At 46.9% G+C, this 25,087-nt stretch overlaps 2 protein-coding genes across 2 annotated transcripts in view; one reads left to right on the forward strand and one right to left on the reverse strand.

Annotated features, from left to right (window-relative positions):
• The window catches only part of LOC135909356 (uncharacterized), a 115,154-nt gene extending 98,074 nt beyond the window's left edge, over positions 1–17,080 (forward strand). Inside the window, exons 2-5 of the mRNA XM_065441305.2 lie at positions 15,401–15,530; positions 15,701–15,844; positions 15,930–16,237; positions 16,699–17,080. Of these exons, the coding sequence (XP_065297377.2) occupies positions 15,401–15,530; positions 15,701–15,844; positions 15,930–16,237; positions 16,699–17,080 (964 nt within the window). The remainder of the gene's footprint in view (positions 1–15,400; positions 15,531–15,700; positions 15,845–15,929; positions 16,238–16,698) is intronic.
• The window catches only part of LOC135909355 (alkaline phosphatase-like), a 122,226-nt gene that overhangs the window by 53,869 nt on the left and 43,270 nt on the right, over positions 1–25,087 (reverse strand). The window contains exon 4 of the mRNA XM_065441304.2: positions 8,462–8,663. Within this exon, the coding sequence (XP_065297376.1) occupies positions 8,462–8,663 (202 nt within the window). The remainder of the gene's footprint in view (positions 1–8,461; positions 8,664–25,087) is intronic.

Genomic DNA, 25,087 nt, shown 5'->3' on the forward strand with positions numbered 1-25,087 from the left:
CACCCAAAAGGTGGAAGTAGATAGGGAAATTAGAAAAAATCTGATTATCCCCCCTCTGCCAAAAAACATGCACCCGGAACATAACAAAGACAGGAGGCATAAACGAGCCGAAGCATTAAAAATTAGATTCGGTAATATCTCGGAGCATGAGGTGGCCTATGTAGACGCGGCGGGAGGTAGCGGCAGTTTTACGGTGGCAACGGCTGTCAGCAGCCGGGGTATTCCCGTGACTGCTGTCACTCTGCGCGGGCGCAACATAGAAGTTGCCGAGGAAATTGCGATCGCATTAGCTTGCGCTGGAACGGATGCGAAATTTGTGATCAGTGACAGCAAAACTGCCATACAAAATTTTAGCAAGGGAAGGATCTCGCCCTTAGCGGCCAGAATCCTAGGCCAGAGAAAGCTAGATAGAAAAATTCAAATAATTTGGACTCCGGCGCATGAAGCCGTCCCCGGCAACGAGGCGGCCCACGAGCTGGCTCGAGATCTCTACCGCCGAGCCGCTACGAAGCCCCTCGATGACCGAGGGAGCGGAGAGCGCATGCTAAATATGGGGAGATCACGCAGCATTATAGATTGGCTCGTAGACTGGTATCCCCGCCAGACCCAAAATTAAACAACAGACAAGCAGTCGCGTGGAGACGACTACAAACTTATACATATCCGCACCCGGTTATGGCGAACCACATGTTCCCCGAGGCCAGGAGCGATAAATGTAATCTTTGTGGGGCGAGAGGGACCCTCGACCACATAATATGGGAATGTCCGTACTCTCCCGGGGGAACGCACAAAATAGATAGTAGAGACACCTGGGAGACCCTGCTGCGCAGCTCGGACCCTGAGCTCCAGCTCCGGCTCGTCCAACTGGCCGAAGAGGCTGCTGGGACTCAAGACCTCCCAGCCTGCATCTGAGGCGGCGGCACTCGCCCCCTGACCTGTGCGTCGGGGGGTGGGTAGATCACCTTTTTCCGTTGGACATTAAAGTTTATTCTATCTATCTATCTGGGCACAGCTTCGCCCAATACAATGTTTCGCCATTCACAGTTCTTCTACAGTGTTCTTGACTGTCACTACCACGTGACATTATGAATAAAGTTATCAGCATGAATAATTACTTTTTCTGTGTGACTGTGAAGTGACTAAATGCATTGCAAAAGAAAACTTTTAAAAAATGCGCACAATCAAAGGTCGGGAAGCAGGTTGAACTACCAGGTCATGATCAAAATCACGCAAAAATGTTCCCTGTTTCATTCTTTTACGGTCGCGAGTCTCTGTGTGCATCGGTTCACTGGCACAGCTGTGCCTAGGCTTGGTGCCATCGGTGAGCCCATAAAGTTCCATCTTGCCGATCTCGAGAACATCGTGCTCGGGCAGGGTCTAATTGAAGAAGCATTTATCCTTCAGCACTCGGGCGGTACGAAGTCAGAATTTCAGAGACGGCGCACACAAACATAGCGATGCTTCCTTCAGCGGCGCGTGACACCTGATACTTAGTTTCAGTTTATTATTCGTTCGTAACAATTTGCTACAAAATATGGTATACAGACAAGGGTCCCAAAGTCAGAGACTGCACCGGGACCCTTGGATTAGAAGTTATACACAAAAATAAAGCGGAATACAGAGCAGAGAAAGAAATCATGAAATAAGCAAAATATAACCAAGAAACTGAGTGACGACACACAAAAAAGACAAAAGGAAGAGGAAAGATGCACAATCAATGGTAATTCCACAGCTTCTAAATAGCAAAATAACATTGTAGGAAATTAATCAGACAGCAAATAATTCTTGAGTTCATATTTGAAACAGGACAAGGTAGTTGACAACTTAATGAAATACGGAAGACTGTTCCAAAGTTTGAGCACGCAAAAAGAGGCAGCCATCTTTCCGTAATTAGTATGACATGAAGGCAACAAGAAATTTCCTTGTGCTGCCAACCTTGTGTTATTGGGATTAACAAGGAGATCAGAACTAACAAAGTTGTAAGAAAGTTCTCGAGTTAGTAATTTGAAAAATAATATCGCTGAATGATAGTTAAACAAATCAGTAACTTGAAGAATGCAGTGTGTACGTAGTTGTGAAGAGGCGTTAGAGAAAAGATGGCTACGCGTTATAATGCGGATCGTCTGATTTTGAATGTGCTCAATAGAGGATAGATGACAATGATAAGTATTACCCCAAGAAGCGATACCATAAATGATATGACTATGAATGAAAGCGAAGTGTAACGATAATAATGATTCTTTGGAAAAAAATGCACGTGATTTGAGTAGTGCTCTAATGCCAAATGCTGTTTTTTGTTTGATGTGTGCAATGTGGTTAGTAAACCGATGGTGGGCATCTAATCTGATGCCGAGGAAAGAAACACAAGTGGAGGCAGGAATGTCATGCCCATTGAGAGTTATGGTCGGAGAGCAAGGTAAATGTCTCATTGAAGACATAAAAAACATGAATTGCGTTTTCGTAGGGCTTATAGCTAGAAAATTGGCGTTACACCATTCAGTAATTTTGGACAGATCACTGTTCCAACTTGCGGATCTTTCAAAGTTAGCGAAAGTAATGATTTATCAGAGAGGGCGACAGTCGTGTCGTCAGTGTACAATATAGGTAGAGTATAATTAGGGAAGTCAGGTAGGGCATTTACTTAAATGGAAAATAATAGTGGAGCTAAAATCGAGCCCTGAGGCACTCCTTGGTTAATTTTGCTTTCAATGAAAGCCCCGCCTGCGTACACTGTTAATTCACGATTAAACAGACAACTTTTTAATAAATTCAGAGCTGGACCAGAAATGCCAACAGACTCCAGTTTAGTAAACACAATTTTGTGGTTTATTGTATCAAAGGCTTTCATCATCATCATCATGATCATCATCAGCCACGTTACGCCCACTGAAGAGGAAAGACCTCTCCCATACTTCTCCAACTACCCCGGTCATGTACTAATTGTGGCCATGTTGTCCCTGCAAACTTCTTAATCTCTTCCGCCCACCTAACTTTCTGCCACCCTCTGCTACGCTTCCCTTCCCTTGGAATCGATTCGGTAACTCTTAATGACCATCGGTTATCTTCCCTCTTCATTACGTGTCCTGCCCACGCCCATTTCATTTTCTTGATTTCAACTAAGATATCATTAACTTACGTTTGTTCCCTTACCCAATCAGCCCTTTCCTTATCCCTTAACGTTACACCTATCATTCTTCTTTCCATAGCTCGTTGCGTCGTCCTCAATTTAAGTAGAACTCTTTTCGGAAGCATCCAGGTTTCTGCCCCGTACGTGAGTACTGGTAAGACACAGCTGTTATAAACCTTTCTCGTGAGGGATAATGGCAATCTGCTGTTCATGATATGAGAATGCCTGCCAAACGCACCCGAGCCCATTCTTATTCTTCTGCTTATTTCAGTCTCATGATCCGGATCCACCGTCACTACCTATCCTAAGTAGATGTTTACCACTTACTTCCCTTACCACTTTTGTTTACCCTTACCACTTCAAGTGCCTCACTACCTATCCTAAACTGCTGTTCTCTTCCGAGACTGTTAAACATTACTTAAGTTTTTTGCAGAATAATCTTCAGACCCACCCTTCTGCTTTGCCTCTCCAGGTCAGTGAGCATGCATTGCAATTGGTCTGCTGAATTACTAAGCAAGGCAATATCATCAGCGAATCGCAAGTTGCTAAGGTATTCTCCATCAACTTTTATCCCCCATTCTTCCCGCTCCAGGTCTCTGAATACCTCCTGTAAACATGCTGTGAATAGCATTGGAGAGATCGTATCTCCCTGTCTGACGCCTTTCTTTATTGGGATTTTGTTGCTTTCTTTGTGGAGGACTACGGTGGCTGTGGAGCCGCTAGAGATATCTTCCAGTATTTTTACATATGGTTCATCTACACCCTGATTCCGTAATGCCTCCATGACTGCTGAGGTTTCGACTGAATCAAACGCTTTCTCGTAATCAATGAAAGCTATATATAAGGGTTGGTTATATTCTGCACATTTCTCTATCACTTGATTGATAGTGTGAATATGGTCTATTGTTGAGTAGCTTTTACGGAATCCTGTCTGGTCCTTTGGTTGACAGAAGTGTAAGGTGCTCCTGATTCTATTTCCGATTACCTTAGTAAATACTTTGTAGGCAACGGACAGTAAGCTGATCGGTCTATAATTTTTCAAGTCTTTGGCGTCCCCTTTCTTATGGATTAGGATTATGTTAGCGTTTTTCCAAGATTCCGCTACGCTCGAAGTCATGAGGCATTGCGTATACAAGGTGGCCAGTGTCTATAGAACAATCTGCCCACCATCCTTCAACAAATCTGCTGTTACCTGATCCTCCCCAGCTGCCTTCCCCCTTTGTGTAGCTCCCAAGGCTTTCTTTACTTCTTCCGGCGTAACCTGTGGGATTTCGAATTCGTCTAGACTATTTTCTCTTCCATTATCGTCGTGGTTGCCACTGGTATTGTATAAATCTCTATATAACTCCTCAGCCACTTGAACTATCTCATTCATATTACAAATGATATTGCCGGCTTTGTCTCTTAACGCATACATCTGATTCTTGCCGATTCCTAGTTTCTTCTTCGCTGCTTTTAGGCTTCCTCCGTTCCTGAGAGTCTGTTCAATTCTATCCATATTATACTTCCTTATGTCAGCTGTCTTACGCTTGTTGATTAACTTCGAAAGTTCTGCCAGTTCTATTCTAGATGTAGGCTTAGAGGCTTTCATACATTGGCGTTTCTTGATCAGATATTTCGTCTCCTGCGATAGCTTACTGGTATCCTGTCTAACGGAGTTACCACTGACTTCTATTGCACACTCCTTAATGATGCCCACAAGACTGTCGTTCATTGTTTCAACACTAAGGTCTTCTTCCTGAGTTAAAGCCTTATACCTGTTCTGTAGCTTGATCTGGAATTCGTCTATTTTCCCTTTTACCGATAACTCATTTATCGGCTTCTTATGTACCAGTTTCTTCCGTTCCCTCCTCAGGTCTAGGCTAATTCGAGGTCTTACCATCCTATGGTCACTGCAGCGCACCTTGCTGAGCACGTCAACATCTTGTATGATGCCAGGGTTAGCGCAGAGTATGATGTCTACTTCATTTCTAGTCTCGCCATTCGGGCTCCTCCACGTCCACTTTAGGCTATCCCGCTCGGGGATGAAGGTATTCATTATCCGCATATTATTCTGTTCTGCAAACTCTACTAATAACTCTCCCCTGCTATTCCTAGTTCCTATGCCATATTCCCCCACTGCCTTGTCTCCAGCCTGCTTCTTGCCTACCTTGGCATTGAAGTCGCCTATCAGTATAGTGTATTTTGTTTTGACTTTACCCATCGCCGATTCCACGTCTTCATATAAGTTTTCGACTTCCCGGTCATCATGACTGGATGCAGGGGCGTAGACCTGTACAACTTTCATTTTGTACCTGTTATTGAGCTTCACAACAAGACCTGCCACCCTGTCGTTAATGCTATAGAATTCCTGTATGTTACCAGCTATATTCTTATTAATCCGGAATCCGACTCCTAGTTCTCATCTCTCCGCTAAGCCCCGGTAGCACAGGACGTGCCTCCTTTTTAGCACTCTATATGCTTCTTTGGCCTCCTAACTTCACTGAGCCCTAATATATCCCATTTACCGCCCTCTAATTCCTCCAGTAGTACTGCTAGACTCGCCAAAAAAAAAAACCGAGCCAACGAAATATTCGAAATCAAGTGAATGTCGAATATAATCAGTTCATGCTAGCAAAGCCAAGTTAGTCGAGCTTCCTGAACGAAAACCGAACTGACAGGGTTTCAGCAAGCTAAATTAATTTTTCTACAACTTTACTAATTGAAGGTAAATACGTATAGGACGATAGTTCGCGACTTCAGCTTTGTCACGTTTTTAATAATCAGGAATGGCTTTAGCTTTTTTTACACTTCTAGGGAATATACTGGTCTTGACCATAAGGTAAATTAAGTTACTGATGGCATCAGAAATAGTCGGAGCAACAAGCTTTAAATGAAATGCGGAAATTCCATCAAAACCAGGACTTGTGTCTTTTAAGTTGAAAATCTCAGTAAGGACTGCTTCAGAGGTTACATGAAACAAAAAGAAAGATTTATCGCATCGGCTCGTATGATAAACAGAAGGGACGTGGATAGTATAATAAATTTCATAAAAGTGATTACTGAACGCACGAGCAATGCTAGGCGGGTCAGTGATAGTCACACTATTGTAGATTCCTTTTTCAATGGAACTGCCAGAACGCCGTACATTCAAAAACTCGTTGATAAGTTTCCATTGTTTTTTTGGATGAAACTTATTCTTGATGAACTCATTTTCGTGATATTGCCTTTTAGATTACTTCAATAAATTACTTAACATGTTGCAATACTTCTTATAGCGCCATGCTAAATTAACATTGAAAGGCTGTTTTTTAGACTTCCTCTACATGTTTTCTTTTTTCCTCATGCTCGCAAGTAGCCCATTAGTGATCCAAGGATTATGCGGAAATTTAAATTTCTTTTTGCACTTAACAGTGACAGTGTTAGCATGAACAGCTTTTAAAAGTAAAGAGGAAAATAACTGAAGCGCTTCTTCTGGATTTAGTTCGGTAGCTATAACTGCCCAGTCAATTTTGTCAATTGCATCAACAAAATTTATAATATCAAGACGAGACGTAAGACAACAGTGATCTGACCTAGGAGGGTTAGAATTGAATGTGACGAATACAGGGTAATGATCTGATATGTCCATGTCAATTACACCAGATTCTGGTGAAGGCGAAATATTAATGAGGGCATGGTCTAAGAGGGAGCTGCTTCCTTCAGTGGAAATTCTGGTGGCCGAAGTTATTAATTGCTCAAGCCCAAAGCAAGAAAAACAGTCCGAATAAGCGCATACAGTACTATTGTCGACATCGGGCAGGTTAATATTTATATCACCTACAATTAGGACAGGCTTGTTTTCACTAGTAATTGTTTGAAGAACTGAGCTAAGATGACGAAGAAAATCAAGTATGAAAGATAATGGAGAACGGTAAATACAGCCAATAATAATTCCGCCACAATAATTTCGAATATATATCACCGATATATCACCAATATCACCGATAGCGTTGGGCGCGCCAGAGGTATGCGCTTGACTGCCGCTGCCATGTCTTGTTAACTTCGCTGCTTAACCCCACCGCCTAAGTAAACTTCAAGGCGCCGCCTAGCGTTCATTTCCTTTTATAAATAAAAAATCCGGCATTGTCATACTCTGGTGATGGGAAAAGTCATTACTCTTGATTACAATAAAAACGAAGCAGTGAAACGTGCAAACGTCGCGGAACGTTGCGATATTTAACCAATAATATTTTAAAAGAAACATGTATTCTAAAAAAATAATAGAGCAAAACACTAAGGCAGTAATGCAAATGCAATGATCACATGTTATAAACAAGAAATTTTCCTGGCCCCAAATGACGGGGAAAATGCGGCGATACGCGTGACTCGCGAACGCCATCGCGTATGGCTGCTCATTAGCATAATTCGCGTGGCTCGTCACGCCACAAAATGGGGTGAAAAACCTCTACAATGGCAGCCCAGCGCAACGCCAGGCGACGTCAAATTGACGTTTATGAAACGACCCTTTCTAGGATGCTCCACACAAGGTATTCCTTCATCAGCCGGCTGACATGGCGGCTATCTTGGACCGCCACTACATAATCGTGAAATTGCAAATGCATTCCACGGGCTTCTGTGCGCTACCGCCCACTTTCTGTTTGAAGCGATAACGTCGCAGTATAGCTGCCAAGGATCACCAATACCTATTAGTCAATAAAGTTTGCAGCTCCTGGTCCCTTTTTGTCACCTTGATGAAAACGCAAAATTGAATTTTGCAATATTGCCGCTTCCCGACAGAAATTTAAGAACACGTGAATTCTCGACAGCCAATTGGAGAATCATCATGGCGGCTAACGGCTGCCGTTCAGCTGTCATGGGTGCCGAGAATAAAGCTCCAGTTCCCGGCACTGTGCTATGACTTCCTGCTTGGCATTGTGCCAGGAAAGCTGTCGCCTGAAGACGCTGACGAGTCCAAGGCAAGTCTCGCCTAATGTCACGGATGGCGAAGAGGAAGCTTTAGCTTGGTCCCAACTCTATCGCACCTATTCAAATATATGTAAAATGCGGAAACGCTCTTGTGAGGTACCATTGCGCCGATATTAATGAAATGTGTCGCATTTTAGAGCGAAGGTTGTGTTCTACTTGCAGCTGGAATGGAAATTTTCATTCAGGCCTAAAATGTTTTAAAGAAACTCAAAAACTGGTAAGTTTGAAAGGTATAAAAACACGAAGTCCACGAATTCGTAGCTCAGCACCAAAACCGATATCGCAGTTTTGTGAAGTGCACCCATAGAGCATAAAAAGCGTGATGTCCGTACAAAATTTCGTGGTACGGACAACCACGCCCTCTGAAATCCATCGTGTCCGACTCACCGAGCAGGTACTCAGTGTTGTTGGGGTTGACAGCGTGAAGCTGCTTGCGGTTCCAGATGTATTTCACATGCGCCGAGTGGGACTTCTTCTCGTCCAGCCAGTCCTTGATGAGGTTGCGGCCGTCCGAGCGCTCGCCCGGTCGTTCCTCATCGTCCCTGAGTTCCTTGTCCAGAAACGCGCTCCGGCCACCACCCATGATCACCTACAGCATTTAGCCAAAGAAGGAATGCAAAATTGGGAAAACTCGTTGGATATCGGCGTAACATGTAAGTGCTCATTACTGGGCAGCAGACTAAAGAAATCAGGCAGAGACGTTCATTGCGGCAGTAAACTAGAAGTCATTTCGCCTTGAAAAATGCGCAGGATTTAAAAAAAACGTTACGATTACGCCACGAGGTAGAAACCACACATGGACGCCACAGTGGGAGGACTGAATACAAAGGCTAACGGTCTGTCAACCACAAATGCTGGCCGAATTGCATAAGCTTGAAAAAAATCCCAGACACCAGTTACGAACAGAAGGTAAAGAAAACAACAAGCGAAATTGAACCGACAATACAGAAGCTATACTCCAATAACTTTTTCTGACTACATGCATGGTCAGCTAGAACACTTGACTTTGATGCTAACACATCAGAGCGATTCATAGTCGCTTTGATTTTACACATCGCTTATGGCACGCGGCACTGGCATTGAAGCACGAACGCATTGAGAGTCACAAAGCACTGAGGCAACTCTAAACCTATGCCTGATGGGCGATTTACCATGCAGCAGAGGAATGAGCAATATGCGGCACACTTAGGCGACTGTTTTATCGCTCTTACTCTCATTTGTGAACATGTGAATATTTGTGAGCGTTAACCTTACTGAACATTTTGCGGTCGGTGTCTCGTTTTATTTCATTATGTACAACATCTCAGAATACAGATCTAGAGTGAGACACATTGGTGTTACCATGTACTAAGAAACCACGCATAATGTAGCTGCACGAAAACTTGACGATCAATAGAACAACCGCTTTTCTTATTCACTTAACGATTTCTAAAAAAATACAATAAATGCTCCTCCTTCTGCATCGTCATCAGCATCGGTATATTCACTGCATAGGTGGTCAGAATAGATGGAACTAAGTCAGACTCTCTCACAAAACACACTTCTTGCTTAGGGGTCACTCGATCATACTCAGACCCGGGCTCACTAGGACTTTGACTCAGCGGAATGCTACTCAGCCTGAGACTCACCAAGATAATAACAAGCCAGGTTCACTCCTAGTAAAACTCGTCAAACACTGACTTGCACTCCCTCGGGCTTTTTCGGATTCACGCAATTACGGACACAATCATACTAGCAGATTCATAAGATCACACTTCATTTAATTTCATGGATTGGCCTACTTACTCAATTCACTCAAACTGAAAGGCTTACAACTCATGTGAATTACCAGCTAACTGAAGGAACCACAGACACAGAGCAATATCAGAGCTCGCCTCCAAGTCGCTTTCAGAATCACGTCTACAACCTGCACTGCCACGCCACTCACTTGGACACTCTTCCGCTGACGCTCGTACTCGTACGCTGCTGACACGTATTCGTTCCTGCACTTATTCACACCGACTAGCGGTAACTGATAATCAAATCTGCGTGTGTTTGTACAACCAGCTCTTCGAACCAAAAAAAAAATATTACCATTTCTTTCCGGTTATGTTCTGGTTTCTACAAAAAAGAAAAGTACAACGGTTGGCGAACCGGTCCAAGAAAGTCCATTTGCCTCATAGCGACACGTTACCTAGCGCTATCGAATTCTCCGCATAGCGCACGCGCCAGTTGTATCAAGAGGAGGAAGAAATGGACAACCTGTCTTGCAGTAGAAGGCAACTGCTGTATTACCTGTATGTCAAAAAATGCAGTTTAAGGTTAACCAGCCACAGCAGGTGCACGCATAAAGACAGCTATTTTATCTGGCGTGGCGTCACTAGATCTAGTGTGCGCCGCGCGGTCATGCGCAGCCTCAACGCACCAGCGTCTGTGCCCCTTCTTTCCTGTGTTTGCTTTTATCGTCATCGGTACTAAGTGCGCGCAAACTGCAAAATTGCCTTACTCGACGTTAAGCGCACTGATTTAGGTATTTGTTAAGGGATATTATCAATGGTCACAAACGAATAATAGGTTTTTTCATAAATGCACATTGATTTATCGAGAAAATATTCCAAATATTTCAAAAAGGCTGGGAATGAATAGAAAAATTTAAAATAATACCAACCTAATATATAGCCCATGCACGGGTATGATAAGCGATAAATATAGCAAGAAAGCTGGCATGGTATTTACCATACAACGAAACACCTTATTTTCAGTGCATCACAACGTACAGGAAACAATAATAAAAGTGGGCTCACAGTGAGCATGTAACAATTATCGAACGCGCAGCTAAAAGCACGTAGCGTGAGTGATTGAATAAACTTTTGAAATTTCGGAGACCAAGCTGTTGAGGCCCGAAGGTGGGCAGTCACCCTACTCCAGGTAGCCATGGCCCTTTACAGAAAGTATGTGCCTATCCACCAGCTGTAGTTGCTCCTCAGGTTTTGGGCTTCTAAACTGTGCTTCCCACTGGTCTTCTCTTGGTGCTTGGATAGGCACTGCCTGCGGGTTCTTTTTTCATTCCCAAACCATGTTGTAAAGGGCGTTTGGTGCATTGCTCAATTGGCAGTCTCTTGTAAATGCTGAGGGGTACTTCAGTTGTAGTAGAGTGCCGTGGAGGTAATTGCCCATCTGAAGTCGGCGCAGTATGACGGCATCTTCTCTATTAAGTTTGATGTGTGGCGGCGGATATTCCCTCCGGCTTTCCTTTTAATGTTCTAGAATGTTGTAGTATTTTCTTTGTATCATTCCATCTTGGTCTGACTGTAAACGATGTTCTCGCGGCGTTGCCCGGCGTACATGTTCTTGGGCGGCAGCCTGAGCCGCTTGGTTTCATACCAAGGCTTCGTGCCCCGGGGTCTACACAATGTACATTTCAGGGATGTCTTGGTGCTTCATGACGTTGAGCGCGATCTCGCTAATTCTTCCTGCCCGGAAATGGCGACAGGCTGCGTGCAAGTCTGTGACGACGATGACCGGGCACGTCCCATCGGCAGGTCCGTATGACCATTGCTATGACGTCCCGTTCGGCTAACTTAATGAGGGAACAAAGTTTGGCTAATAGGTGTTGCATATTTGGACGGGGTAAACAGCGCGTAAGACGAGGACATGTGAAAGAATAGCTCTTGTGCTGTCATTCTTTCACGTGTCCTCATACGCGCTGTTCACCCCGTCCGAAATCGGCTAACTCAATGCCCCCAGCAACTACTGATGCAGCTGCTTGTTGGTTACGCAGGCAACATATCTCCCTGCCTTGCATCTGGCGTCGTCCGTGTACCTTATTTCTGCCTTGTTGCTTCCATTGTTTAGAATTTTTTGTAGCATGGTGGGTCTCGCTTGTATTCTTTCTTTGTTGTATTCTGTGTGCAAGTTTCTTGGTATGGGTGCCACGCGTATCTTTGCTCTCAGGATCGGGGGTACACGCTGTGGACTGTTGTGTTCTCTGAAATGTACTCAAGTCTTCTCAGGAGAGCTCTACCGGCAGTGGTAAGTTTTTACTCTTTCGATTTGATCTTGTGAGCCCCCGCAAATTCTTCCCTGGTGTTATGTACTAAAACTTTCAGCAGTCTTTCTGTTGACGTGGTTGGTGGCAGTCCTATAACCAATTTCTATGTCTTTCTTATCGGTATACTCAACTTGTCGCTTTTACGATTCTTCATATATACGTACGGTGTACCGTTGGGGATTCTGCTGATGACCAACTCTCGTACGAGTCATAGCGTGTCTTTTTCCTTTAATTCATGTCCTCTATTTGTGACCCTCGTCACCAGGTATGTAGCCTGCGTGATCATTTCTTGAAGTCGGTATGCCATGGCAAGCTCCGCACCATCCTCCTGGAAGGCTAATCCAAGGATATAAATTGCAGTAACCTTTCGGGTGTGGATTCCATTTAGTGTTACTTCAGAATCTAGTGTCTCTTGGGTGGGGACGCACACCCTTGTTCTCTTTCTCAGAATCAGGAGTTCTTATTTCTAAGAGGTACGTGATAGTCCACAGGCACCCAGGTACATTTCAGTTCTCTCTACGGCCTCCTGAAGCACTTCTTGCTGTCTTCCCGTCGATCCCCCAAGTGTCACATGGTTAAGTCATCCGCATACAGGGCATATCGAATTCCTTCCATTTCACTAAATATATTTGGTAGGGTGCATAATTTTAGCTTGAAGAGCAGAAGGGAGTTACCGAGCCTTTGGTCAGGACCTTGATTTTTTCAGATTTCCTAGACCAACTTTTGCCCAATCGTCGGATAGGAAGTCCTTAATGTAATTGCAAACTCCCTCCCCGCAATTGAAGCGGCTGACGTGCACAAGTATCGCTTCAGGTGAGACGTCGTCGAAAGCCTCGTTTAACGCTCGGTAGGCTATCTTGTTGCTTGTACTTAAATTATTTACGGCCTCCTCCTTGATCAGAAGGAAGATATCATTTGTGGATAGGTTCGGCCGAAAGCCAAACATAGTGTTTGGGAAGTGCCCGTTGCCTTTCAGGTGAGTTAAAGCCTATTGAGCATCGTCTGTTCATATAGTTTTCCCGCGCATCAGATCAGCGAGATCGGCCTCAATTTCTGCATGGATAATGGCTTTTCAGGCTGAGGAATCATGGTGACATCAACGTGTTTCCACATAGCCAGCATCTTGCCCACTTCCCAACAATCATTGATAGACTATAGCAGGGCCTCCATCACTAGTTTCTAGGTTACAAAGTGTCTTATTGTTGATTTGGTTCTTGTCTGGTGCAGTGTTTCTCGTCAGGTTGTCTCGGGCCTCTGCTATCTCTACTCCCAAAAGCAATGAAAGTAAATCCATCATAACGCTAGCTTTTCACTCGCTTAACTTTTTCCTAACGCTGCGAGGTATGCTCGCCAAGATTTTGTCGTAAGAGAAACAGTACGTGCCCAGCAAGTCAGTATTAAAGAAATATTCATCGGCAATAGTCCCTAATGCGAAATTTGGGCGCAGCCCTGTGCGTATTCATTTGGCGTTATATTGACTGGGACGGAGAATCTGTCTCGCGCGGTACGTCGCAAATGGAGCAAAGTGTGACGCGACTGCCTCGTTCATCGGGGGATCATGAGACACAGCGCATGGGTGACGCGTGGATGCGACTCACAGCAGCCACCGCACACAGACTCTGCTCGTGCAACGCGTTGCTTCCCTCTATGGTACCGTGCGACGCACTTGCTGCATGCCATCATTGAACAGACGACTGCGCGCTCTTCTGGCGCCATCTCGTAGCGGTCGTCGCAAATCTTGCGTGGCGGTACGGTTTTCTTCTGAAGGCCAGAATACATGGAGCGAACTTTCACGACGAAGTTCGGGCGGCAGAAAATCTGCCGCGGCGCGACGCCGTATGTTCGTCGGGCTGCGCTACATGGAGCGAAGATAGGCCGGCCGCCGCCGGCGAGTCGCTGCGTTGTTATCAGTGTGGCTAGACGAGGCAAATGCGCTGTCGTGAAACACATGACAAAAAAAAATACTTTAACGACAATTATTATCGCTTTTGAATTACGGAACACTCTAAAAACGCGTAAAATTTTGTTTCGAAATGATTTCTAGTCTTTTTTATGTGTTTGGGACATTCATGTGCCGATGTAGTTTAATGAAAGCGGCGATGCTATGCGTTGTGGCAACACTGGGCGGGTAAACAACTTTCGGCTCCTCGAACACCGCGGCTCTGTTCTGTGGCTCAACGCGCGCGCGGCCGAAGCAAGCAGACCCTAAAGTAGCACACGTGAACTTGCCTAACCATGGCTCTTATTCGGAGCCTCCTCCTTCAGAAGAAGAAATTATTGTTAATGAAGTTAATAGAACTTCAAAGAAAAAAAAGGCAGCGTAAACACTGGGTGCACCAGGTATGGCAACAGAGAAAAAAAGAAGGAGAGTACCACACCGCGGTAAGTACCGGTTTTTGTTTCCTACAATTTGCGAAATTGCCGCTGACATGTAAGTGTAAACAGCACAGAGTGTACTGGTCTGATGCATCACCCTTGTATGAGGCGTTTCATTCAGCAGTTTGTGGCTAAAAACTTCTTGCCGCGCTGGTGGTCTGAGCAATATCAAATGGGTCATCTCCATCCGCCTAGACTCAAGAGTTAGTAATGGACATAGTGCGTCAATCTCCTCCGTCTCATTTCCGATTCGGCGCTAGTGATTACGCCAGCCGTCGGGAGAAATTTTTGTCTTTGGGTGCTGACGGCAGGTGACGTAACCTTTCTAATATGGTGAGGGCCGCGTCGTTGATGTATGTATTTATAGCTTTTGGCAGCTGAGCAAGACTTCATGAATTGCTCCCTTAGAATAAAAGAAGAGAAAAAGAAGGTACATACACCAGTCATAAAGTGCTTTGTAAAAGACTATACATTTAAACAGTTCAATAATGTTCTTGTTTTACTCCAACCGTTCCAGTTCCAAGTCATGAAAAAGGACGCAGACCCCACCATGTTTTTCAGATACTATAGAATGACACCACCCAAGTTCAACGAACTGCACGAACTGGTGAAAAGCGACTTGGTGAAGTCGTTCTTGTGTCGCGAACCTTTGTGTTCTGAAGAAAGGCTGGCCATCACCCTCAGTTACAGCATCGATTGCAATATGACGAATGCTTTCACATACCAGGGCTCTTCGATTTACAATCTCGGACTCGCCGCGGAATGTTTGCGGGTAGTCCTAGGATTTCCCACGCCAGAGGAATATATGCTAAAAACGAATGCTACACTGCTTCTCGGGGAGTCGACGGTGAGTCCGAGTCTGTAAATCGAAGAGCCCCACTGTTTCACCTCATTGATTGAGCGTTTTTCTATGTGCGCAGGTACCTCTCCTCAGGGAGTGCAATCAAGCAGATTGCAATGAATTTCAGAGTTGCGCCATCAACATGTCGTGTCGTCATTCACCACACCTGCAAAGTTCTCTGGCGGCACTTACAGTCGCTGTACCTACCTGTGAGTATGGCTGGCCTTATTTTTGTTTATACTCTTTTTTGTGAAGCGAATCACGGGCGTAACAGGTATTAAGAGCGTTAAATACTCAGAAGTGAAGTTATTTCTGTTTAAGCGATGTCATGCATTGCAACCTGTTCAAAATGCACTGCTTTCTTGTTTGTGTAACCTAGGAGCCAGGACTTGCCCAATGGCAAAACATCGCTGAGAAATTCAGCAGACGCTGGAATTTCCCCAATTGCATCGGGGCAGTCGATGGCAAGCACATCCAAATTAAGGCGCCACCAAACTCTGGCAGCAAATATTTTAACTACAAGGTATAGTATTCAAAGTATTTTTTTTTTTGCAACGAACTGGTCTGTGCTGCTTCTAATAACGTGAATGACTTTTTACATACTCCAGGGCACATTCTCTATCGTGTTGATGGCGATTGTTGACGCCAGCTACCGCTTCATCATGGTCGACGTTGGGGCTGCAGGCCGGCACAGTGACGGGGGTGTGTTCAAGGCAAGTTCATTCGGAAGGCAGCTTGGAAATGAAGACCTGAACCTCCCAGTACCAGCACGTCTCCCAAACAGCAACAACGTTGCACCTCACGTGTTTGTTGGGGACGAGGCATTCCAGCTTCGACCTGATTTCCTGCGCCCGTACCCAGGAAAACACCTGACGCCGACCCAGAGGGTCTTCAACTACAGGCTGAGCAGAGCAAGGTATGGGGAGGGGGTTTCCGGCAAGCCTCCATTCACCATAGGAAGACAACTTGTGCTTCGCTAAGCACGGATTACACAAGCATACTGAAGTTTGCCTGTGTTCCTTACTTTCTCTGTATTATTATTCTCTGTATTATTCGCACTTTGGTGAACTGCACGTCCCAGTGGGGTTAAAAGAGGAAAGGGTACTAGTCGGAGAAAACAGAGCAACGCAGACATGACATTTACTTGCATTTTAAACACCCATGCTGGTCTGCGGTGAGTCAAACCAGATGTCTACAGCAACTTTTTGCTGTGCAAAGAAGTTATTCCAACTGAATTTAAAAGATGGTTGCTTGTCAGCAGATTGTTCCTAGCTTTATTTTTAGGAACACTGGAGTTCTTTTTTTTAATATATGCCTTAAAGGCTTTGGCAGCATTTGAACAATCTTTTATTAATGCGCGAAGTGTATTTTTTCCAGGCGCATCGTCGAAAATGCTTTTGGCATTCTGGCTGCACGATGGCGAGTTCTACTTGGCCGCATCAACCTACTGCCCGACAATGCAACTTATGTTGTCCTGGCGTGCTGTGTGCTCCACAACTTTCTGTGTGCGGCAAGTGAGGCAACGTACTGTCCGCCAGGCTATGCAGATGTGGAGGACGACTATGGCAACATTGTTCCAGCTCAATGGAGGACTGAAATCCAGAGGAGAGACTTGCTTGACTTGGAAGCAACACCGTCAAGGAACTATAGTGCGAGTGCTGCGGCAACAAGAAACATGTTCGCGCAGTACTTCATGAATGAAGGTGCTGTGACGTGGCAGTGGGCGCATACTGGCCTCCCACCACCTCAAAAAACTTAGGCACAACATCTGCATGCATGAGGTTTTTATTGAGGTTCTTCGAACGTGTATTTCTTTAAAAAATCTAAGAGTTCAAGTTCCATTTGTGACTTTAGCCTTTTAGGGCAAGAGCGAAACTTTTCTGCCAACAGCTGTCCGTACAAGGCTCCTTTGTCGCTGTTAGCGACTATTTGGGCGTCAACTCTGTCCAGTTCTTGTTCCCACGTACCCCTGTTTGCCTTCTGGGCTCGCCTCCTCCTCGGAGGTTCTGATACAAGTTTTATGGAGCTGGAGTGTAATGCTGCTGTGTCGTCACTATTCGACGTCCTTGCCTCAACACTACTTTCTTCTACGAAGCTTGTAGGGGCACTGCAAATCTCGTCCGCTTGTTCTTCCTGCGCTCCTGGACAAAAGAAAAAGCCAAAGCAGCGTAAACATCCTCAGCACTGACTCTAATGATTAACTCCAGCCGTAACTTTTACCTCCAGTGTTGTACAATCTCTCGAACACTTCCTCAGCGGTTTCAGTCGCAGCCGGCTGAGAAATGTTGGATATGGTACTGAAAAAATACAACCAGCTTTATAAGAAGCGTGTCGACTGTAGATCGGTGTTTTGTGGCATAGAAGAGAGGGCCCTGTGTGTGTGCGTGTGTGTGTGTGAGCGTGCGCGCGAGTGCAGACTTTCCTTATTTTAATTTTTCCCATGTTATTACTATTATTGTGGATTGTTTGAGGTGAAAATGGATCCATTGGGAGCACCTTCATTGTAATTTTGTAATCCTGTATTTTCCCCGTCTAATATTTGTGTATTCGTTTTTTTCCATATTTCAGTTCAGTGATGGCCCAGTACCTGTAGGAGGCTTACATATGTATAAATAAAATTAGTAATGGCACATATGGAAATGTGAGCAATCTGTTTTCATTTGCATTAGCTTGCATACTACCGGTTTGACACAAGCAACTAGCTCGCACGTGCATGATGAAGTACCAGTTGCTTTCATGTATTGTAGAATTCTAACTTTAAATGAGCCGGGTTGCTTCGCCTGTGCAATAACTTTTACACTTAAACAAAACAATTCATTTGCTTGCATGCAAACCTTAAACGACCAAGTCAAACAACTAGAAGGCACTCACCTGGCCACTTCCGCCTGATCTTTTAAGAACTTCAGCAAGGTGAAATAAGGCCAGCTCACGCTTGCATCATTGATTCCCTTCGCGTCACTTGCACCTGAGCCACTCGGGCCGCCGTGTTTGTGCACCCGGTACTTTTTGGTGAATGTATCCCGCAGGCTCTTCCACCTAGCCTGTAGATTTTTTTCTGGAAGTACAGCAAAATTATTAGCTCACAGCTACCTTCGCGTGCCAGCAACTAGCAAGGGAGCAGCATCAATTTGAATGCTATCACCTGACTACTATCACCTGAATATTATTTCAATGCTATCACACTCCTCTGTGCTTGGCTTGCCGCGGCGAACCATATAGGTGTGCACAAAAAGTATTAACGTAGCTAAGGGTCACGCGCCCAATAGTGGGCCGAAACTGCTGCGCCCAAACACATCCGCGCGCCCAACATCGCCGCACATACAGCTCAGCCTCTTGTAGCGGTTGCAATCTTTCCTGTAGATAATCGTTGCATCGTCGCGCGATTGCATGGGATCGCTGTTAATTCACTGATTACGAGAGGTAACAACCTTCGTTCGCTCGAGAGAACACGCAACTGGCGTACGGGCACCACCACAGTAACATGCAGGGCGCGCGGCGGTTGGAGTTGAATGTGTTTTGACCACGGCGAGCTATGATGAAAAGTGGGTACTTTGAACGGGTGACACTCCCTTCTTAGCGAGAGTGACATAGTTGCAGAAAGCCCACCCTGCATGCGGAAACATAGAGGCACTAATATTTGTAAACATACCTTGCAGGTCGCATCCTATTTCGGCGGCAACTTCTTCCCACGCCTGAGCCTTCTTTCTTTGATCTTTGTAGTCATAGCGACTGCAGTCCCACAGGATGGCACGCTTCTGAACAGCCGAAATTAACTTGTCGTTAAATTCCAGCCGCGCCGCTTTGGGTTCTGAAGTAACGGAACGTAGCCGGCGGGTAGTGGCAGATCAAAGAACGCTTTATTGCTTGGTGTCGTTAGTTTTATAACGAAACAGAAAAGGTCACATGACTGGACATGATAGCAAGAGTGCGACACGTGTAATCCGTCTTGCTCATGCTATACATCAGCACGCGGGCTTGATAACGCTACATCACGCGTGCTCGATAACACTGCATCCCTTCCCCCTAAGCTGGAGTAAGTGAGACGGTCTGGGGGCTTCCGTAGGCGAGTCGAACGACGTGGTGGCTGTTGGTCTTCGGCTTGAGAGCCGACAACCCGTGCGTCCGAACCTTCATGAGCTGCGGCCCGCTCGGCGCTACACTGAGCTTCGTCGCCGGTGTGGACTTCACTCGGCTTGCTAGGTGACGACCCTGTGCCGAGCCGTGGCCGGAGTTGGTCTACGTGGCGCCGCTGCGGTCCCTCCGGTGTTTCCAATGTAACCATGCGTGCTCCCGTCGTGAACACTACTGTCGCCGGCATCCACTTCCGAGCAGACTGAAACTGGCGTGACCATACTTGCCTGCCAGGTTGATACCGTGTTGGTGTTGTCGCTGCTCCTAGAACAGGTTCACCGGAACAATCATTTTCTGCCACCTTTTTGTCTGTCAGTGAAGCTGTCAGCCTGGTTCGGGGACGGAAGCCCAACAGCAGTTCGGCGGGCGATTTTCCCCCTTCCAATGGTGTCGTTCTATAACGAAATAAAAACTTGATTAGTCGCTCCTGCAATGTACTTGCCGGATTCTTCCGAAGCCCTTCCTTTACTGTCCGTACAGCCCGTTCCGCCAAACCATTTGACTGAGGATGGTATGGGGCTGTTCTGATGTGTTTCACGTGGCTTTCCTTCAAGAAACAGGACAGAGTGGCACTTGAAAACTGTGGTCCGTTATCAGACACTAAGCAGTAGGGCAGGCCAAAACGTGCGAAAATACCTTGAAGTACTTGAATGGTCGTTTCCGCTGTGGCGGTCTTCAAAGGTATGGCCTCAATCCACTTCGTCTCGGCATCCACCAACACAAAAACTTGGAAGCCACTGATGGGGCCCGCGAAGTCCATATGCAACCTGTACCATGGTTTGTTGCTCGCCGGCCATGGAGACGGAACTTCCGCAGCCGGCATGGGCCAACATTGTATACACTGAGGGCAGCTCTTAACCAACACTTCGATGTCCCTATCTAGTCCAGGATACCAAAAAAGCGCTCGCGCTGTGCGCTTCATGGCACTGATGCCGGGGTGACTTTCGTGCAGTTCCTTTAGCATGCATCGTCGCGCCGCGTCTGGCAGCACTACTCGATGGCCCCAGTAAAGCAGATCGTGACAGGCCGTGAGCTCGCTACGGCGAGAAAAGTACGGCATCAGGTGTTGCTGTGCTACCGATAACTGCCGCGGCCAGCCATGTGTGATCCACCCCCTGATCTGATGCAGCGTATCGTCCGATCGGCTCAGTTCCGCTAAGTGCTGAGCGGAAAGGGTCATGGAATTTAGGCTCCGCGTATAAAGCACGTATTCCATGGGTTCTTGCCCTCCTCGGTCACCTAAGCACGGCAGTGGAAGGCGACTGAGAGCGTCTGCGTTAGCATTTAGCTGTCCTTGGCGGTACTCGAGGTCATAATGGTAAGCCGACAGTAGCAATGCCCATCGTTGAATTCTCGCTGCTGCCATTTGCGGTATCGGCCTCTCCGGGTGAAACAGTCCTGTCAATGGTTTGTGATCCGTCACCAGAGTAAAATGCTTCGCCAACAGGTAATCTCTAAACTTAGTAACGCCGAACACCAAAGCCAATGCTTCTTTCTCCAATTGCGAGTAATTCCGCTCAGCAGGTGTCAGTGCCCTCGAACGGAACGATATGGGATAGTCTGTATTCCCAATTCGGTGTGACAGCACCGCGCCAACTCCAACTGGCGAGGCATCGCATTCAAGCCGCAACGGCTTTTCGGGGTCGTAGTGCACGAGTAGTTCCGCTGCCACCATAGCTCGCTTGGCTGCCTGGAAGGCTTTCTCGTGTTCGGCTTGCCATTGCCATCGAACTCCTTTAGCCAGCAGCCTATAGAGTGGGACTAACGTGGTTGCAAGGTTAGGTAAAAACTTGGCGTAATAAGTGAGCAATCCCAAAAAGGATTTTAGCTGGCTCACCGTCTCCGGCCTTGGTGCGTCGGTGATGGCTTCCATATTCTCAGGAGGGTGCAGGCCAGTTGCGTCGATCTTGTGGCCCAGAAACGAAACTTGCTTCTCGCGGAACCTGCATTTGTCACGGTTCAACTTGAGTCCATTGTCGCGCAGCCGCTCGAAGACTTGCCGGAGAGTTGAGTTGTCGTTCTGCTTTTCGGCTATAATGATGTCATCCAAGTACACCTTGACGCGCGGCAGGCCTTGCAGAACGGACTCGAGGCGGCGCTGGAACAAAGCCGGAGCCGATGCAATTCCGAACGCGAGGCGGTTGTATGCAAACAACCCTTTGTGCGTGTTCAACACGGCCATTTCTCGTGCCTCGTCGTCCAGTGGAAGTTGATTATACGCATGCCGCAAGTCCAAAGTGGTGAACAACTCCCCCCCGTACAAAGATGCGAAGATGTCCTCAATTTTCGGTAACGGGTACTGTTCCAGATGTGTCGCCTGATTAACGGTTAGCTTGAAGTCGCCGCACAGTCTAATATCACCGTTTCGCTTCACTACGGGCACGACGGCGTAGCCCACTCGGAAACTCTCACTGGTGAAAGCACTCCCTCCTGTACTTGGCGGTCAATTTCGGCAGACACCTTTTCCCGAAGCGCGTACGGCACTGGTCGAGCCTTGAGAAAGCGTGGCACAGCGGCCTCCTTTTTGTGTAGTTTCACGGGCGGCCCCTTGCAACACCCCAACTTCTCCTCGAAAATTTCTGGAAATTTAGCCAAAAGTTTCGCTGTCGCTGCGTCGCAGTGAACCACATTTACGCTCTGCGGCGCGCATTCTTCCAGTAGCGGTATGCCAGCACTCCGAAAGGCTTGGATGGTGTTCCGGCCGCACAACAGAGGCCCGTCGCAATCCACTACCACCAGCGAGCTGTCTACTTGCGTATTATCGCATTCGACTTTCATGGCCACTCGGCCAAGGACCGGTAGAGGCCCCAGGAAGCATGTCAGCCGCAGTGAAGTTTTCTCCAGTGTCGGCCACCATCCGCGATGGTTTTCGAATACCGTCCTTGGAATTACGCTGATAGTGGATCCTGTATCCACCAACATGCGCAGTTTTCGGCCTTCCCAGATGAAATCCCTTTCGAATGGCCGTGCGGACTCGTTACTACTGTAGCTGTGAGTCACCAAAGCGTAGAGCATTTCTTCTCCGCTTTCGTCACTGCCGTCTAGCTCTTTCACAGCGTACGTGCCTGAGGGGTTAGCGCGACCACTAGAGCACATCCTTGCCAGGTGTCCCTTCCTGCCGCACTTGTAGCACGTCGCTTTCTTGTGTCTGCACACTTCCGAAACATGAATCGAGCCACATCTCGGGCATTGCGTAGCCTCGGTCATGGATCCATGTCCACGTCCGGACTTCTGCGGATTTATCCTGTGCTTCTGTATGAAGTTCGCAGCACCGTTGTCGTTGAACCTCCTCTCCTGCATAGCCCGGACATTTGTTTCTGCGGTTTCCGCTGCTAGAGCGAAAGCTTCGGCCTCTGCCAAGGTCAACTTCTTCTGAGACAACATGTGTCGTCGAGCTTGTTCATCACGGATTCCGCAGACAATCCGATCCCTCAACATGCGATCCAAAAACTTGTCGAAACTGCAATCTTTTGCAAGACGTCTCAGGTCGGTTATGTAGTCCCGTACCTTTTCGCTTTCCGCTTGGTTCCGCATGAAAAAAGAATAGCTTGCTGCTATCTCGTTGACTTGGGGATCGAAGTGGTTGTCCAGGTGCTGTACGACGGCCTCATAGCTCAGGTGGTTCACCGATTCTGACTGGCACTGGCCTTGAAGTACGCGAACCACGTTGTCACTTAGTGCTGACACAAGAAGCGCACGCTGTTTCCCGGGATCTGTGATGCTGTGGCCCTCAAAAAAGGCTTCCAAACGGACCCGGTAAGTGTTCCAGCTACTGGTGGTGTCGTCGAACTCAGGTGGCCTGGACGTCATCGTGCAGCCGGTCCTATCCCATCTTCGTCGCCACTGAAGTAACGGAACGTAGCCGGCGGGTAGTGGCAGATCAAAGAACGCTTTATTGCTTGGTGTCGTTAGTTTTATAACGAAACAGAAAAGGTCACATGACTGGACATGATAGCAAGAGTGCGACACGTGTAATCCGTCTTGCTCATGCTATACATCAGCACGCGGGCTTGATAACGCTACATCACGCGTGCTCGATAACACTACAGGTTCCATGAATACGAAAAGCGGGAGACCGGCGTGAACGATAGAGCGGGATCGGAATGCACGGACAAGCGGGGAAGCGTAGACGGAAGTCGTTTCGGATAGTGAGACCTGATTGGCTCGCTTTGGGGCGCCGCTCGTTTGCCGCTTCCGGTATCGTCGCCGCCCGACGAACTTTTCTGCGCCAGCTAGATCGGCGGCGAACGACGATTTCTCCGCCGCCGCGCGTCGCGCGTACGCCGCCGGGCGTCGAACGCCGACTATTCGTCGCATATTCGCTCCATGTATTCTGGCCTTGACGCTGCACGCTCGTTTTCGTCTTTCGCTGTGCTCGTTAGCTCGCTTACGCCGAGGATCAACGCCGACGCTAGGCGCAAGAACGGGCGCCTAAGAGCTGCGTTCTAGAAAACATAAAGTATCAAGATTCTTAACTTCCCTACGATGCACGAGAACTGCTAAAACTCTGGCTCATCTCACTGTGTCCTGGAAAACAGCGCTGGACACTAAACATATCGAAGATCCGCGGTTGTTTCACATGTGCAACAGGAGATATACAATCGCGATACAAATTGCACAAAAGCGTATATGTGCACGTAACACGGCCAGTGCGCATCAGTGACATCGACATTTGCTCTCATTGTCAATCAACGCCACCGCCGCATTCGCAAAAGGCAACAGTGCGGGCGCTCAGTTTAAGCAGCATGTGATCATTACAGCAGAAGGAGGTTGAGGGCATACTTGAAAGCAGCGCTAACAAAACCGACATAAATCGGCATTCAGCGGCGAACGCACTCGCTTTGCTGGCTTGTCATGACGTCATCAGTGCCGCAGGGTCTGGTTACGCTCAGTTTTCCTCAGAAAGGTGAAGCCGAAGGCGAAAACTATTTTCGCATATCACCCAATGCATCGCGCTCGACTCCGAGGCTTTCAACGTTTCCTTTGCAAACTACCTCTATCGTGCAGCGGAGGCGTGAAAAGTGGACACAGTTTTAGGAGCGAAACGAGCAGCACTGGTCAGGGAGGGGGTGGAAGCAGGCGCCATACCTCTACACTAAGCGCCACCAGTGCTACGAAAGCCCCAGAGTGACACTATAGGTGCTAAAGTTGGTACGCGTGGGCATGTATGCATGTATGCGGTATGTGATGGAGGGAGAGTACAGCGCAGGTGCGTGCGCTGCGCTACCGGCAACCCTGCAGCCGCTTGACACGGTTCTGTGGGTAAAAATAAGACAACGTGCTCGTCTCTTTTTTTTTTCTTGGCGTAGTCGTTCGATATACGGTGCGCGCCGTTTCTATAAACTTTTGACGTTGCCCCATTAGCACGAATCTTAGCGATGACTTCTTTTTTTTTTAGAAATTCATTATTGGTCAGCAAAATAATTAGAACTCACTCATGCGAACAAGATTTCTTTTTTTTCTGAGGGCTCATTCGAAGTGAAACTCACCCAAATTCAGCGGGCAGAATCAGACTGCAATTTTCCAAAATTCAATGTAGGTGCACTAATTCGGAATCACACTCACGAAAATTCTACTCAGCGGGACTCACTCAACCTGAGACTCACGGGCAAGCGAGTCTCAGTGAGCCGATACA

This window comes from Dermacentor albipictus, chromosome 1, assembly GCF_038994185.2.
Source record: "Dermacentor albipictus isolate Rhodes 1998 colony chromosome 1, USDA_Dalb.pri_finalv2, whole genome shotgun sequence".
NCBI classification, from domain to species: Eukaryota; Metazoa; Arthropoda; class Arachnida; order Ixodida; family Ixodidae; genus Dermacentor; species Dermacentor albipictus.